Below are 17,163 nucleotides of genomic sequence, written 5' to 3'. Positions count from 1 at the left end.
GTCATAATTCCCCTGAGGTGAAGCCCTCTGATTTACGGTGCTCTTGCCCCTGTCTGTAAGCAGTGGAGATTAACTCTGTGCTGTGGGAAATCCCTGCAGAACATTTATTATAAGAACAATGTTGTATATTAATTATCTTTTTGGAGGGCAGGTATGCTATTCTGTTTCCTTTTTTTTTTTTTTTCTGACACAATTTCTGTTGCTAGAAACAGTGTTTGAAACCAGCATTGTCTCTGGATTGAAGAAAGTGAAATGAAGGTTCTTTTTTGTCATGTCGTTACTTATACAACAGACCAGTGTGAAGTAACTCTAGGCCTAACTCTAACCTCTTTCCTCAGGCAAAGCTCTTAGAAATGGGCCAATGGTAGTATTTTATGTAGTTTTATGTTTACTTTAGGTGTCATTATAAGATTATTTGTGCATCTCTTGCCTGGATTCTAATTTGGAAATAATATTTCAGTATAAAAAGGCTTTTTAAACATGTATTTTGTCACTCTCTCTATATATCAAGAATCATACTTGTACAGCAGGCAAAATATCTAATAGATTCTTCCCTGCTGGAAATGCTCCATGTTTCTGGGGAGCTTCCAGTACTGACCATTGAATACAATAATAAATGTAAGCTTGCCAGTTATCTTACCATAAAACATTTTAGAACATAAAAATTCTTTTTGTATATCAGAATAATCCAATGGCATTCCACTTTCTTGAAGTAGCTATCACGATTAACTTCCTAAAATATTTAGGCATCTGCAATCCCACCACACTCGTGGGTGATCACTGAGCAACTACTGGAGAAGGATTAATTTCCAGCAGTTGTTTGAACCATTGCCAGATCATCCTTTTGAGGTTCTTAACATTTTAAGATATTTCTTTTATTTCTTTTAACATCCAGGAAATCCCAAGACTGAAAATGTGTAAAGTGTTTTGGGGTACTGTATGTCCTCAATGAACAAAACCACAATTCAGATGGAAAGCATTTATTTATGTGTGAAGATCTTGCTTGAACTCAGAAAGTCTTCAATTTTCTGTTTCTTAACCTTTACAGGTTTCTTAAGTGCTGTCCTGAATAGCTATGGACATGGGCTCCAGTTTACACAAGCACTTTAGCATATGGTTCATAATAGTTCATTTTAAGCACATTAGTCTTCTTGACCTCACTGAGACTGGCTGTGAGATGAAAGCTAATTGCTGTTAGTAATATTTGGGCTCCACTGCAATCAATGGAACCTGTTTAGTCAACTTCAAAGAGGTCCCAGTTTTACTCCAGGCATTTTGCTGCTTTAGAGACCCCTGTCTCCTTCTCAATGTTAGGTATGTTAGTAGCACAGTATTTTTTATTTTATTTTATTTTATTTTATTTTATTTTATTTTATTTTATTTTATTTTATTTTATTTTATTTTATTTTATTTTACTTTATTTTACTTTATTTTACTTTATTTTATTTTACCTTCTGCTGTTTTCTCCTATAAAAAATTTGTGCACTCTTGAGGATTAATTTATTTAACTCTTTGTCCTCCATTATTCTGCCCCTCATCTTTGTGTACTTCCTCAACTTTTATTCATCCTGGAAGGGATTAATTTTAAGATTCATGTAGAATTTTATCTCCCAGTGGAGCATGGAATGTTATGTTCAGTTCCTTTCAGTTTTCAAGTTGTTCTACTGATGTATTAAAGCCTACGGGGAATGGTTCTTACTTAATTATAAACCTCATTTTCAACCTTGTATAGTCACAAAAAAAAAAAAAAAAAAAAAAAAAAAAAAAAAAGCTTTATTAGGATTTGTTTGAATTTTAATGCAGCTGTTAAACAATACTGTAAAATTTATATATAAATATAAACCTCTCTTTGATACTAGTTTTCTCACCTGGATCAGCTGAAAAAAAAAAAAAAAAGAGTTAAAATGACAGGTATATATGTGTATATCTTAATTCCATAAGAACAGCTATCTGAAGAATTTCTGTGTCTGGAAACTGGTATTTGGGGGTTCATATATTCTCTCTCTCTCTTTTTTTTTTTTTTTTTTTTATTCTTGCTTCCTTTACTTTTTTCTTCTCCCAAAGAACACATTACTGAAAGCAATGTTTCTACTCCACTTTGTCTCTTTGTCTCTTGGTATCTTTTCTTCTCGTCATTCATGACACCACTTTAAAACTCCAGTAGTAATTTTTTTTTTCAGAGCACCACATGAACTTTTCATTGAGTGAAGGTCAAAACTGAGTTGGAGAACAGATGGAGCATGGAAAGATGAACCTTTGCCACCCACTGAGCATTAACACCTGCTTATTTGTTACATCTGCCTGCTACAGCTTAGATGCTCCTGAAAATTTTACCCAAGTGATTTAGGACTTGCTATTGGACTGAGTGCAAATGCCATTTGTGAAAGTGTTTTTGTTTTTATCTTTTTACTCAAGCTGTGCATTCTTTGGGGGTGTCAATTAACTTCATGTGTTTAGAGTCTAACAAAGGGATTTTGTTGAGATGTTATTGAAGTAAAATGTAAAGATTAACAGTGAGACAGCACTAAATGTAAAGTGTGAATTTTAAGAAGGTAGGGAGATTCAGGATTTCTTTTGATTTTGTACAATGGGGGAGTCTACATCCCCTTGGAGCCCAGTTGCACATAACAGTTTTCTTTGAAGATTTCAGTGGAGATGGAATAAGAGTAGTTTGTCTTCACCCGTCTACTCCAAGTGAAGGCTTCTCCACCACATAATCAGTGCGGAAACTAATGATCCTTTCTGATCAGTTCATTCCTTTATCTTGTTTGTAGTCTTTTTGTTTTTCAGTACTAGCTCTCAGAAAACTGCTTATTGGGAAGTGACATGATCCTAAATCAGGAATTTTACCTGTGTTTTACAGTAGTGGGCCCTAGATTTGAGTACTTGTATTTAGAGTAACTACCAACTGTATTTTAGCATGAGAATTTAAGCAGTCATACATTGAACTACTCTAGATCAGGAAACAGAAAAATGATATAATGTAACACAAAAGCAAGCAGTATTTCTTGTTTAAGTCTAGAAGGGTGTATGTCAGAAGAAAACTTGCCTGTTGTCAGGAAAACTCTTATTTATTCCACAGATATCCTAAACAATTTTAAACATCTGTTTCATATCATAAAAATCCAGTAAGATCAAATAGTAATGAGGTATTTCTAACCTTACTTCAAGTTACGTGAAATTCTAAATCTCCAAGAATAAAACCAACATTCTTTTCTGTTCTCCTGCAGGTTGAGAAACACCAATTATAAAAACATGCATCGAAGGCACACAACCCTTCGGGAGAAGGGCCGGAGGCAGGCCATTCGGGGTCCAGCCTACATGTTCAATGAGAAAGGCACCAGCCTGACTGCAGAAGAGGAACGTTTTCTCGATTCTGCAGAATATGGCAACATTCCAGTTGTCCGAAAAATGCTGGAGGAATCCAAAACCTTGAACTTTAATTGTGTTGATTATATGGGACAAAATGCCCTACAGTTAGCTGTAGGCAATGAGCATCTGGAAGTGACGGAGCTCCTCCTCAAAAAGGAGAATCTAGCTCGAGTTGGGGATGCACTTTTGTTAGCCATCAGTAAAGGATATGTGCGCATAGTCGAAGCAATATTGAATCATCCAGCCTTTGCACAAGGGCAACGTCTCACACTCAGCCCCCTTGAGCAGGAACTGAGAGATGATGATTTTTATGCCTATGATGAAGATGGAACTAGGTTCTCCCATGACATTACCCCCATCATACTTGCTGCCCACTGCCAGGAGTATGAAATTGTTCACATCTTACTACTAAAAGGCGCACGGATTGAAAGGCCACATGACTATTTTTGCAAGTGCAACGAATGTATTGAGAAACAGAGGAAAGACTCCTTTAGTCACTCTCGATCAAGAATGAATGCTTACAAAGGATTAGCCAGTGCTGCTTATTTGTCTCTTTCCAGTGAAGACCCTGTCCTTACCGCTTTAGAATTAAGCAATGAATTGGCCAGACTAGCCAACATTGAAACTGAATTTAAGGTAATTTACTACCATGGCTTTATCCTTGGTTTGAATGTGTTCAGAGTACTGTATATTTCATATGTCTGATCAAGTCTTGGCTTGCAGTCTTGGGGGGAGGAAACAGAAGCAATAAAATCTGTCATATGCATTCTCCAGATAATAAATATTTGGGACTGAATATTGCTTATTTTAACAGAGCCATCCTTACTTGGAATTTTTATTTTGTTTATTGTGATTACTTAGAATCTTTAGCTTGCAGCAGGAATAAAAATCAAATTATTTTATTCCAAAAATGAAGACCCATTTCCTGTAAGAAAGGTAAGTCTTTCTTAATTGATTTTTAATCTATTTTAGAGACAAAGATCAACAGATTGTCTTAATTGATTAAGAATTCAGCATATCTAGTTGTGTTACAATGACAAAAAGTGTAAATTCAGCACTTTTGCTTTTCTGCAAAACAATTCAAATTGCGTGAATGATGAATTGATGACTGATGAATATCATGAAAAAGGAGGGGGGAAATGATAAAGAGATTGTTATGGAGTTTATTATCGTGCCAAACATAACAGTGACACTTGCAGAACTCTTTGACACGTTCTTCAAGATTTGCATTATCATAATGAGTTTGTAAATATCCAATGTCATTTGCATTATTTCACTAAGTCATGTACATGGGATAAATAGTGTTGTCTTCCTTTATAACATAAATTAATTATGGAAAAAATCATTTTCAGTGGCTCAGTCATCAAGTTAAGACTGTTTTCTGACTTATAACTACTGTGCAGCTACACTCGTGATCAATGACTCTGGGGTAATAAAGTCTATGTTGTGGGTAAACTGGGGCAGGATGCCTGTCAGGAATCCATTATTTTCAATTTAGTAAGCTATTCAAGCATTAAAGCTTTCCTTTCAAGGTATACAGATTATGCTCTCTAATTAAAGAGTGACAAGAAGCATGCTCTCAAGCTGTTACACTTGAAACTTTGTAGTAAGTCTGTAATAGGGGAAAAATACCCAAACCACAGACCTTTTTAGGCAACAAAATTAGGGAAAATCTTGCAAACTCTTTTTCCCCTTGTGAATCAGAATTGGAAAGACATAACATTTTAAAAGAAAGTTTTTACCCATGTAACATTCAGTCCTGGAAAAGCAGCTAACAACATTAATATCTCATTAATGTTCCAGCTTCTTTTTAGTAGGAAAACATATCCTGTGTGAAGCATGAGAAGTCTCCGTATTGCATGTCTGTCATCTCTGAAAAGTGGCTTGTTGCAAAAAAACAAGTCTACCAGAATCCTTCCTTTTGTTCATAGAGCTGCCAACATAGTTGAGACTGGCACTGGCAGATACATGAATCCTCTGGGAGCAAACAAGATCTTGAGTGTTGAATAGTCTCATGGTGGTTAGCCTACAGCTCCCCAGGCTGACAAATAGAATAAATCAATAGATGAAAATCATTAAAAATCCTTTTCCAATTTTTTTTTTTTGTATTTCCAGTAAGGTTTTCCAATTTTCATTGCCTTATTAGAAGGTTCTGTATGTTAGTGAGGTACCTCAGCAGTAGTGCACTTCAAAGTTTTCATATTCTTTTAATATATTTACATTTCCAGAAATAGGAAACATCTGAATATTATAATGTATTCTCATTGTAGGAAAAGAAATTAAGATGTATGTATTTATTCAAAAATATTTATTCTTATTAATATAATCATTGTGGTACAGAAAAGGGTATTAATACAGCAGTGTTTTTTTTATTGTTTTATTTTTTTTTACAGAAAATTATAGGATTTTATTTCTAGAAAATATAACATTTTAAGAAAATGTATTTAAGAAGTTCACAAATGGTGAAAAATTTATGAAATCAGACAAGTTCCAGAAGACTTCTTTTGTGTGTGCTTTTATAAAAATATTTTCCTCAACCTTTTACTTTTTTCTTTTTTTTTTTTTTTTTGAAGTTCTGTAATTACCATCAGCCCAGAGAACTCAACATTTCTCATGCAGATATCTTCACAGCCAGGTGACTCTTCTAAGACTGAAATGTTAATAGCAGAGATAACAGAATCATTTTTATATTTTCATTGATCCCCTTGGCAGATTAAATTTCTAGGAAAACATCTGCAGGAAGTGCCCTTGCAACTACTTTTAAGAGCAGCAGCAGGCTTACATGTAATATTACTCTACATAGCCTGAAAACTGACAGAAAGGCAGGATAGCAGCTGTGTTTATTTACTCTTGTCTTAAAGCTGTGACTGTGAACTCCTGGTTCTGATGGGATCCTACTCTACACCCAGGTCTGTGTTACAACCTTCCATGCTCCCAAAATAAACTACATTCTTCAAGATCAGGAAATGTCCTTGTGATGAAGACAATCAGCCAATTCATTCCATTTAGCAACCCAAGCAAATTAAATTACAGAATCACAAAGTAGGCTATGAAAATATCTCACCAATTGTAAGTGGTAAATAAGATCTCAGGTCCTGTTGATTAAAATGTTACTGAAAGCATGATCAAAAACACCACCTGGAAGACATATGGTGTGTGGTCTTTCTTTATCAATCCTACCAATGTTGTCAGTTCATTTACTATAGCATGTGTTTTGTTTCTAAATGATATGCCTCCTGCTGTTGCTCTTTTGCCTGTTGTCCTTTCTTTATAAAATGCTGAGATCCAAAATTGACCATGTATTTGTGGCATGTCCAGGCTGATGGGCTGCAACTGGCTGCTGCCCTATTTTGAGGAACAATGGCTCTTGTGACAGCAAGTCAAGTGTGTAGATGCCTACAGAGATATGCCTGCTAGGAACTGCTTGTCGTTTCAGTGGGGCTGCAGTAATGTGAGACAGCTGAGGCTCAAAATACTAAATCCTCACGGTATCAAAAAAGAGTGGTAAAATAGCCCAGGAGTTTCAATGGCTTGTATCAGTTAGGGATGATCTGGTATCCCCACAATTAAACTCTTTTTCCAGTAAGATAACACCATCTTTTTTCTACCTAAATTTTTAACTTCACAAGTACTTGACCTAAACATTTTATGAAAAATGACCTTATAAAGCTGTTCAGATTTCTGGCTTTAGCTGTGTAAATGAGGAACTTGGACCAGATCCTGTACCACTTTTTATTTATTTATTTATTTATTCTATATGGAATGTAAAAATAATGTGAAGTTCTAAGAAAACTTGGAAAGAAGAGCTGACCGAAAAGATAAATCTCTGCAGTCCTGACTGGGAAATATTTTGGCATAAAAACATATGGAGTTAGGAAAAAAAAATTATTTGTATTATTGCTTTTTGAAATGAATGATAAGAAAATGGAAAAGAGCAGAAAACTTGTGGAGGCAAAATAGCTGGGAGAGGAAGCATTTTGTGAGAAGGGAAATAGCAACAAACTTAGACAAAAAAATACTGAAAACCATCCGGATGATAAACAATAAGATGCTACTTTGAAATTGGAAGGAAGATATAATAATCTTCCTTAGACCTTTTTGTTCTCAGAACAGACTGGTTGGAGACAGCCCCTGAGATTCATCTTCCATTAAAAAAAAGACACTGTTGTGGGAACTTTCCTAATTAGCTTCATGAACACTCTTGCAAATCAATTGCTTAATTTTTCTACTCTGACCTGCTCTTCCTTGAGTGATCCTTTTATCCCTCCATAATCCCTTGCCTTGACATACTCTCTGGCAAGCATCTTACTTCAGATATGTTCAGAAACACCTTTTATTAGTCGTATTTATTAATTCAGCAAGATGTTTTTTGAGACTTTAGTGTTTTTTTATGTGGAGTTACTTTAGATTTTCATTTAATTTTCCAGCATTTTTGTTCTTTCTATTATTTTTTTTTTCAGTCAGATGGGACCTGTGCTTTTAAAAAGACATCTTTTCACTTGTGCAGCCTTTTCTTTGCTGCTTCTCTTTGTTGGGTTTTAAGAAGAGAAGACAGAAGAAACTTCTAAAATCTAGTCCCATAGGTGGAATATACTCACTCCCTTTTCCAACAATTTTATTTTTTCCTCCACAAATACAATCAATTTATCTAGTTCGTATTTTGAAAAGTAAGACTCGCCATTATAAATTCGTTCGAGTATATGAATGGTCAGAATTCCCAAGTGATTGTTTCTTGCACCAGCTCTGTGCACGCTGCAGTGGAATGGTTATTTCTCTTCCTGGGGATTCTCCGGCAACTGCTCCAAAGAGCATCTGCTCAGGAGTGAAAAACACTTCTCACTGTATCCCTTTCCTCTGCTGCCTCTTGTGACTCATTGCTAAATTTCCTATTGAGAGAGCAGGCCAGCAGGTTATTCAGCTTTATCCAAAATTAATGCCTGATGACACTGACCTTTGATGTGGCTGGGCCAAAACATCCCTTTCAGATGCCTGTTGATCTGCAGTCTGTGTTGTAATTAGCTTGTTCTCTTCTGTTGTCTCTGTGCTACATCAATTATCTTTGGCTCCTCTAAGGGAAATCCCTGCTGCCTTAGAGGCCATCTTGGTACCAAAGTCAAAAGGATGACTCACTTTATGATTTATTTTTTTACTCAAATATGACCCCTGAGAAAGAAGAAAAATCAATACAAAGCTAAATGCATTTATACTTCTAATACACAAGACTTGTACACTTCTGTAGAAATGATGAAAGCTCTTATGTTTTAAAGTATGCTTGTAACTTATAATCTTTTTTTTCAATTTTTTTTTTGGGGGGGGGGGCATATAAACATTTCAAGGTCAGTCTTTAATGAGAACATTATTTGTTCTTAGAGGTGAGGTTAGGGATGTGGTTTGGTATTTTTTAACTTTAGAAAATAACTGTCCCTTTTCTTTTTCACTCTCACCTAAAAGCCCTTTAACCTTACTGCCTTGAAAACGTATATTTAAAAGATATTGGTCTTTTTTTTTTCTTTCTTTCTGTCTTTTTTCAGTTTGCAAATGCATAAGAGGTCTAACCAATTACTCAGCTCATAATACAGGAAACAATCAAGTCCCAGTAAAGCAGAAAAAACAAATTTCTTATTATTAAAATTTTAACTTGTTATTGGAAGAACGTAGGTATTAAAATAAGAGAGGAAATTAAAGACAGTCATGGGAATAACCTGGGAGAAGGAAAATATATTTAAGTCTTGTAGTGAAATTTGTGTTTCACTCACCAAGTGGGATTCTGCACATGAGGAATTCATTCTTCATGCTGTTCTTTATCAAATACCAATCCACTAATAATAGATTGTACACTGGATTTGTCTGAGCTAAATTAATTAACCACAGATATATTTTGCATTGATATATATAACAAGGACTCTGGAAAATTGATGCAGATAAACCTTCTGACCTTAAAAACAAAGCAACAACAAAAAAACAAACAACCAAACAACCAAACAACAAAATATTACTCTTTTATTGTTTTATTTAAATACTTATAAATTAAGAAATATCTTTTTCTTTTTTTTTTTTTTTTTTTTTTTTTTTTTTGAGAGAGAGAGAGAGAGAGCTGTTATTTCAAGTGCTTTCTCTATGCCTGTTCTGTGATTAAATCATTTTCTGCCTGGCACGTTGCCCAAGCAAAATGGTTTTAAAATGTTGCTTGAGAAGAAAATAAGCTTTTCAGCATGGTTTAGAACCAATGCCAAAGCTGTGATGCCTGGAGCTGTCTTGAAAAAATAAATCTGTATCTGTGAATGTGAAAGTATGTTAGCATCTGTCTACGTCTATTCACAGTAAAGCAGAGTAGTGGATGCTATGATTCATAGTAAAGGGTATAACTCAGCTATATACAACCCACATCTGCATCTGGAAAAAATAAGACTTATTCATGAAAGTTGTAACTCTAGCAGCAGTACTCACTGCTTACAAGGTCATTTAGCCTACTTTTTGGGTGGTTGAGTGACGTTGTTAAAATCTCCCAGCTAATATTGGTTAAAAAAAAAAATAAAAAGAGAAATCTTCTTTAAGAGTTGACTTTTGATAATAAGTAGAAGGGGAGAGTCATTTACTCTTGATATAGACCATCTCTGAATATTTTGTAGTCAGGATAAAACATAATAATCTTGTAACAAGTTAAGCAGGAATATAACATATTTTGATAGCAGGGTACAAATAATTTAGAAATAATTTCAAAATTTGATTGCATATAAAAACTTCAGCTTCTCACAATTGTATTAATTTCATATTTTGTAACAGGTTTAATGTGGGAGAAAAGCTCCAGTACTTGGTAAAATCATGGCTTATTTGACCATCCCATCCTCTTGGGATTTGTTGAAACCAGGATTTCATCCCCCCTTTTGAAAGAAATACATAAAGTTAAACCAGTAGGTTTGATCTACAGCTGCTTACTGCTCATAGGTTTCTCTCTTTGTACAAATGAGAAATAATCTGTCACATCTTGGATGGAGAGATCCATCACAGCAAACTAAACAATCAGCAATTGTTTTGGTTGATAGGATTTATGCTCCATCCCAGCCTTTACCAAGAGTCTGGGCTATCCCAGAGCAGTTTATTTTTGTCTCTCCAGTCTCTAGACAGGATGGGCGGGGTGAATTTCTCTGTGCTGTCCTGTGCTGCTCTGCCAGGGGACATGGGCTTGTGCAGGCAGATGGAGGTGGCTGCTGCTGCAGTGCTGAGCTGCTCAGGACTGGCTCAGCTGCATCCTCACTGCTGCTGCTGCGGAGAGGAGCACTCCTGTTTCCCTGCTGTTTTGCTGCCAGCTGCTAGTAGCACTGGGATAAATAGGAGGAATGATTTGGCCAGTTGCCTGGGTTTAGTTAACAGTGACGGAGTGTTTTCTTTTCTTACCCACTGAGTGTGCAAGGCCAAATGAGTCCTGGTGTTCAAAACTGGTGCATCTACTTGATGGAAATGCGGACGGGGCTCCTGCCACATGCAGCTGGCCATTTCTAGAGGAGACTTGTTGGCCCCTTCCATGCCAGCTCTCCAACAAAAAGCACAGAGTTTGTGTGCCTTTGAGCTTGCCCTTACCAGCACACTCACCATTCATTTTAGAGAGTTTTCTCGGAGCACTTATGGAAATAAAATTGCACAGTAATGCAATTACCCTTTCTCCTCCCCTCAGCAATAAATGGTACCAAGAGGTATACTCTAGAGCACCAAAGATGAAGACATTTTTCAGAAAGATGAAATCAAATTATTGATGGGGAAAACAGATGGAAAATGATTCTATCACTATTGCAATATCAGAGTAACACAATATTGGTAAGCTTTGTGTTTAATTGGAAACACCAAATGCCCAAGCTTTCAGCTAATACCAGTGCATTGGTTTTTAGGGAATAGTTAGGAGCCAAGCAGTTTGTGATGAGCAAGATGACTGGTTTCCAAATACTGCTGCTTATTATTCACATTGGGCAAGGATATCTACTGGAACTACAAAAGAGCATAATTAGAACTATTGCTCTGAATAGAATAATAACACTAGATCAGCAGATGGGAGAATAGAGTCAGGTACATTTATCCAAGGCACTGTAGGGAATTCATATTGTATTAATGAATGTAAACGAAGTAATACATTCTGAGCATCTCAAGTCCAACATCAAAGTGGATGCAGATGGGAAGTGATTTAGTTTATCGCTCATTGTGTTGTTAATTGTTGTTATTGTAGATAATTATAATGAACCCATCCTCACTGCATCTAGGCAGGCTATCCACTGGATTGTGGATAAACAGGAATGGTATACAAACAATTTTATATTACCACAAAATGGAGCTAGGTACTTTAGTGTCTATGGTTTTTGGCATTTATGTGATAAAAAATACCAATTTCCTGGAATACAATTTGTTGCAGAGAATTTTACACCAGTGCAGTGTAGAAATTGCTCATTGCCGAGTGTGTCATTTCATTGTCACCATTTGATCATCAGGAACTGGACTCATTTCAGAACAGAGAAATGTAATTATATACTTTCTATATTCATACTTTTACTTTAAAAAGTGCCACAGCATCATTTCTTAGTGCTCTAAGGGAGAGGATTGATGTCCATACAGCTCAGTGCTCTGCAGTTGGAAAGGTTTTCTGAAGTGCTCAGCTGCTGGTTAGATGCTGTGGGGACCACTATTTCTTCCACCAGCACTTTGTACACTGGTGCTTGTTTCTAGTTTTCCAAGGAGCTGTTGTTGTTGGACATTGGGAACTGTGGCTGTTGACTGTTTGAGACCTGAAAGACATACACGTGTTTTAGTAATCAATGTAGTTGCATTGTGGCTCTCAATTAAGCCAGCATTACTTGCAGGCTCAATTAAAAGGAGTCTGCCTCCTTATATACTGGTGCAGCCTGTAATCAAAACTCTTCTGAGAGACGGGACTTAAGCAAGCTGAAAGTGACAAATTTAGGTCATCTTAGGAAAAAAAAAAAAAAAAAAAAAAAAAAGCATAGGTGTGTTAAGTAATTGATTGATTTAAATTTAAATCCATTATTTTTTCCATCTGGTTATGAGGAAACACGAGGGTTTTAAGCAGCTGATCTGAAATAAGCCATACAATTGAGGAAGAGTAGCTAATGCATTTAGTGCAAACTACCTAATCTGTCTCAAGTTATATAGGAAATGTTGATTTCTGCCAGTGGAGCTGGTAACAGAAAGGTCAGGGAAGTAATAACCATGGGAAAATCCCACAGAGAAAAAGTATGGAAGGAGTGTGAAATGAGGAGTGTGGCCCAGAGGTAACTTTTGCTTTTATATATCTACCGCATCTGATTTGCAGATGTGCTGCACATCCTCTTGTTGTGTGCAAGTGCTCTTGAAGAAAACAAAATAGGTGACAAAAATTTAAGTTAACTCCTGCACTGCACTGGGCTCCTGTTTTTATGAAATGCTTATGGGGTAAGAAAAGGAATTCTTTCTGCAAGATGACGGAATTAAGGTTGTGATAAATGTTCCTCTAATGCAAGGGATGCTTCCATTTTTTAAAAAATAAGAAAAGCCATTTCTCAGTGTCATATCCACACAGAAAGAGCAAGCAAATATTTGTGAATAATGCAGAAGGATCGAGCCTTGCACTGTATCATCATGGGCTTGATTTTGCAGCTGGTATTAATGGATGTTAAGTTCTTCACCAATAGAATTAGCAGGATATTATTTTGAAATTAGTATTTTGTAATTAATAAAGAGAAGCTGTCGACAAGGCATAGGGAGACAGACCTCCTTCACTGAATGTGTGCATCCCTGCACTTTGAATGCCAAAGCATTTAGCTAATACCCCTGTATAGCCTGTCCTGTTTATGTTACATCCAGGGCTGCTATCTTCTGAAAACAGGTGTTTCAGCATAAACATTCAAATGAGCTTGAGAAAATCTGCAGGAAGGTAAAAAACACCTTTTAATTAGTTGAGCAATCAAAAACACGTGGCTTACTTGTGATGTGGGTTTGAAAACCAGCTGAGATTTTATGAAAGAGAAGCATATCAAGAATCAAAGTTTTTCAGCTTTTTTCTTATGCTAAAAAGCTACTGTGCCAACTCTGAGATTTAAATACTCTAATTTAAAAAAAAATAAAAAATTGTCGATTAACATCATTTATGTTGTAAGTGTATTTAAATATCTACAGAGACCTGGAATAAAGTGTTAGTTCTCTGCTGAATAAGATTGATTTTATTCTGTGCCCTGGCATGCAATGGAGATGTTCAGTGACAGTATTTGGCAGGATGAAGGTGAAAGGAGTGCAGGAGCAGGAGATGTTCTTCAGGTAACTTCTTAGATGCCTTTAAAAAAAAAAAAAAAAAAAAGGTATTATGCTCTGTTCAGGGTGAGAACTTTAAATAAGTCAAATGATCTACCAATTTCAGTATTCACTTGTACAGGAAATATTTAAAATTCTCTTATGCTAAGGAATCTAAAGTTTTGGCTAAAGAGTTAGGAATTGTCTTTTTTTTTTTTTTTTTTTTTTTTCTTCCCCATAGGATATTTGAAAAGATTATTGTATTTACTTCCTCAAATAATCCATTTGTACAATCCAAAGTAATTTTAGATTACAATTTATATATATGTGTGTGTGTGTTTTTAAGATCTTTGCATAAAATGAAAGTTTTTAGGATATAAAAGTGAAGTGTTTTCCATGTTCCTATATTTTTATTAATGGAAAGAGTGCATAAAATCTGTTAGTTTAGGTCCTACAGAAGCTGTGTATATTGGTATAGTTGGTAGACATATAGGAGACACAGAGAAAAATAGTAGACATAAAGTGGGGAGGTTTCTGCTGCCTTTGACCATTTAAACTTTATAGTTCTTGGAATATTCAGTGATAAATTTACAGGATCTGTTTCTCATAGTTATCACTTTCAATAATGAACTTTATTCTGCATTCAGTTTTATGAACTGATAATGGATATAAATCATACTGCATAATGAGGTTTTTATTGAGAAAAAATAGAAGGAAACAACCTTCTGTTGAACATAATTTATATTTAGTGACATCTGGTGTAACATCAATAATCTATTATTGCAGAAGCTCACTCAATGTTATTCATCTGGACCTGTGGAGGATGTTATAAAAGCACAGTCATAAATTTTAAGGGATTTCCTAAGTCCACCACAGAAATCCTTATCACTGTCTTGGCTAGCTTCTTTAATGGTCTGGTGTATCTGTCGGAAAAAACTGCAAGATGAATTGCAGTCAGTGCATTGTTTTCATACAGCTCCATCCCCTTGTTGAAGGGAGATGTCTCAGAGATCAGCTTCAGCAATGCATATGAGGAGATGAATTGCAGCTAGAAAGCCTGACCTATAGAGAAAAAAAAGAGGTAAAAAAAAAAAAAAATAAATGTGATGAATCAGTCAGTGCCATTGAAATCCCTGTAATGATGCAAGGGATGATATTTTCATGGCTCGTTGGAAGGCACGCAATTTTTGGTCCTCACTCAAAGCATACTGTTGTTTTCTGGACTTCTTTTGCCAAAAATAACATGAACACAGACAACACTGTCTGCTTTGTCCTTGGGCTCTTTTATTGCATGCATCTCTTGCTGTCTTCTGACACTCCCTTGCAGGACTTAAAAGCACTTTGCCTTGAGGCATTGCCCCTCTGCACCGCCACACAACGACCTGGCACTCCTCAGAGAGCAATGCAGGTGCCATGCTTAGCTTGGCTCCATTTAGAAAGGACCAAATTGTTTGGAAAACAACACAGGCACATTTTTGAAATGTCAAACTCTTGTATTTGAACAGCTTGTTTATTATATTATGCTCTTTGGGGGTGAAGAAGTCAAGGTCTAGATGGTTTCAAAATGAACCAGTGGCATCTGTTGCCATCTCCAGACAGACTTAGCAACATGCACCTGAGTAGTGAAATGTTTAAAATGAGCACTTGGCTTTATTTTCAGAGATATGCCCATTGAATGTGACACAGCACACTCAAAGCTCTAAAAAATCACTGATGTGCTGCCACTTAAGAAATAAGAGAACATAAACCAATGAGATGTTGTTCTTTCTGGAAGATTAACTCTATAGCCTTGGCATCATCTGTGCATACAGGCATTCAGTCTGGAAATAATAGAAATGCACTTGGCTGTATTCAAAGATACCAGCAGTTACATGCATAGTCAACAGAGCTCTGGGGAAGGGTTTTCAGTGCCCCTGAGAAGACAACATGGTTACAGGAGCAGGAGCAGTGCTAGGACCTTTCATAGCAACTCCTCTCATCTCCCTTCCTCCCACAGACCTTGTGCTTTTTTTCCTTCTGAAGCATATGGCCAGTCATAGACAGTGTAAATACCCAGAAGGAAATTGGTCCAACAGCTTCTAAACTGGCTCTTGCATTTTTCATGTGAAATCTAATTGGTAAATATTTATAAGCACTTTGAGTATTTGACATGATTGTTATTTAAAATCTTCATTTCAAATCTGGCATGTAATATTACTGGCTTCCCCCCTCCTTTCTCTTATCTTTTTTTTCTTTCTACATTCATTTTTATTTGAGGCAGTTTTACAGAATTATTTTACATTTTATTTCCTTTCTGCTGCTTCTCCTCAAAATGATAATCTCATCAATGCAGTATTTCCCTCCGTGATATATGTGTATGTGTGGTGCGGACTAAATGCAAAGAGCCAAGAGCTTCAAGGAGATATCAAGAGTCTCTGTGCTACATGCCTACAGCTTTTATGTGCACTGCAAATTTAATGCTAGGCAGAAATGCCAGATTTACTGCCAAATACATAGCTCACAGAGAGAAGGTTGGATTTAACAGGTCTGTGCCATGCAGTTAACCTATGAATACACTGAGAGCACACAGAGGTTTTCTGGTGCCATGACAGCCCCAGTTACAGGTGCTGGACGTGCATGGTCAGGAGTTGTAGACATCCTAGATTTGTGTGGAAACCCTCACATTCCAGAAAGCCAGGTTTATAAGACAGGCAATATATGATGGACATTATATATACATATATATATATATATATAGTATATAGACCAACCATCCTCTCTGCTCCCCTTTTTCTTTGCTGACTTTTGTTTGGACATGAAATGTGTATTGCTAAGCAACATTAGGCTGTATTTTTTAATAGAAAAAAGGGTGTAGGTGAAATCATCCTGAGCCAGATACATTGTTGTATATTCAAATGGGTACTCTTCTCTGATATTAACTTTCTTGATCTGACCTTGTAGATTTAGCAGAGGCTAACAGAACAATTAGTGGTTGTGGTGCCTGCCCTGCTTTTTATACATGTTATTTGGATGAAGTTAGAGTGAATTTAATGAAATGCCCTAAATGGTAACATATGGACTGATTTTCATGAATGGTGCAGGTTGTATTTTACTCATGTATTGTGCACTATCCTGTGGCTCTGTGGCCCATTTACAGCAGCAACTGTGTACTGAGTAGTCTACAGCAATTACCACCCCAAAAAAAAAAAAATAATTAAAAAAAAAAAAATGATTGACAAAGAAGATGGTTTCAAGCAGATTGCTTGAAAGTATTTTGTTAGCATTCATAGAACTAGAGCCTAAAGTGCACTCTTGAAGCTGGGATTGTGAAGGTAGAAGGCTTGAAAGCAATTTTGAGGGACATGGGGGATTTTCATAATTGTATACAAAGTTGTTTGATCCTCTTTGTTTCTGAACCATTGGCACCACTTCAGTTTCTCAGCTGCACTGATGGGTTCAGCAAATCTCAGACCTGTTTGCTGCACGTCACAGCATTGACACCAAATTTCTCAACTTGCCATCCAAAAAGCACTTGCAGTGCTGGCA

At 36.2% G+C, this 17,163-nt stretch overlaps 1 protein-coding gene across 3 annotated transcripts in view; it reads left to right on the top strand.

Moving 5' to 3' along the window:
• Positions 1 to 17,163, top strand: part of TRPC7 (transient receptor potential cation channel subfamily C member 7) — a 70,484-nt gene that overhangs the window by 4,535 nt on the left and 48,786 nt on the right. For all 3 annotated transcript variants that reach the window (XM_084535222.1, XM_084535221.1, XM_084535220.1), the window contains exon 2: positions 3,231 to 4,008. In XM_084535222.1, coding sequence (XP_084391348.1) covers positions 3,231 to 4,008 — 778 coding nt within the window. The remainder of the gene's footprint in view (positions 1 to 3,230; positions 4,009 to 17,163) is intronic.

Source organism: Aythya ferina, assembly GCF_964211825.1.
Source record: "Aythya ferina genome assembly, chromosome: 14".
NCBI classification, from domain to species: domain Eukaryota; kingdom Metazoa; phylum Chordata; class Aves; order Anseriformes; family Anatidae; genus Aythya; species Aythya ferina.
Note: the sequence above shows the minus strand (reverse complement) of the source record. Positions and strands in the feature narration are given on the sequence as shown.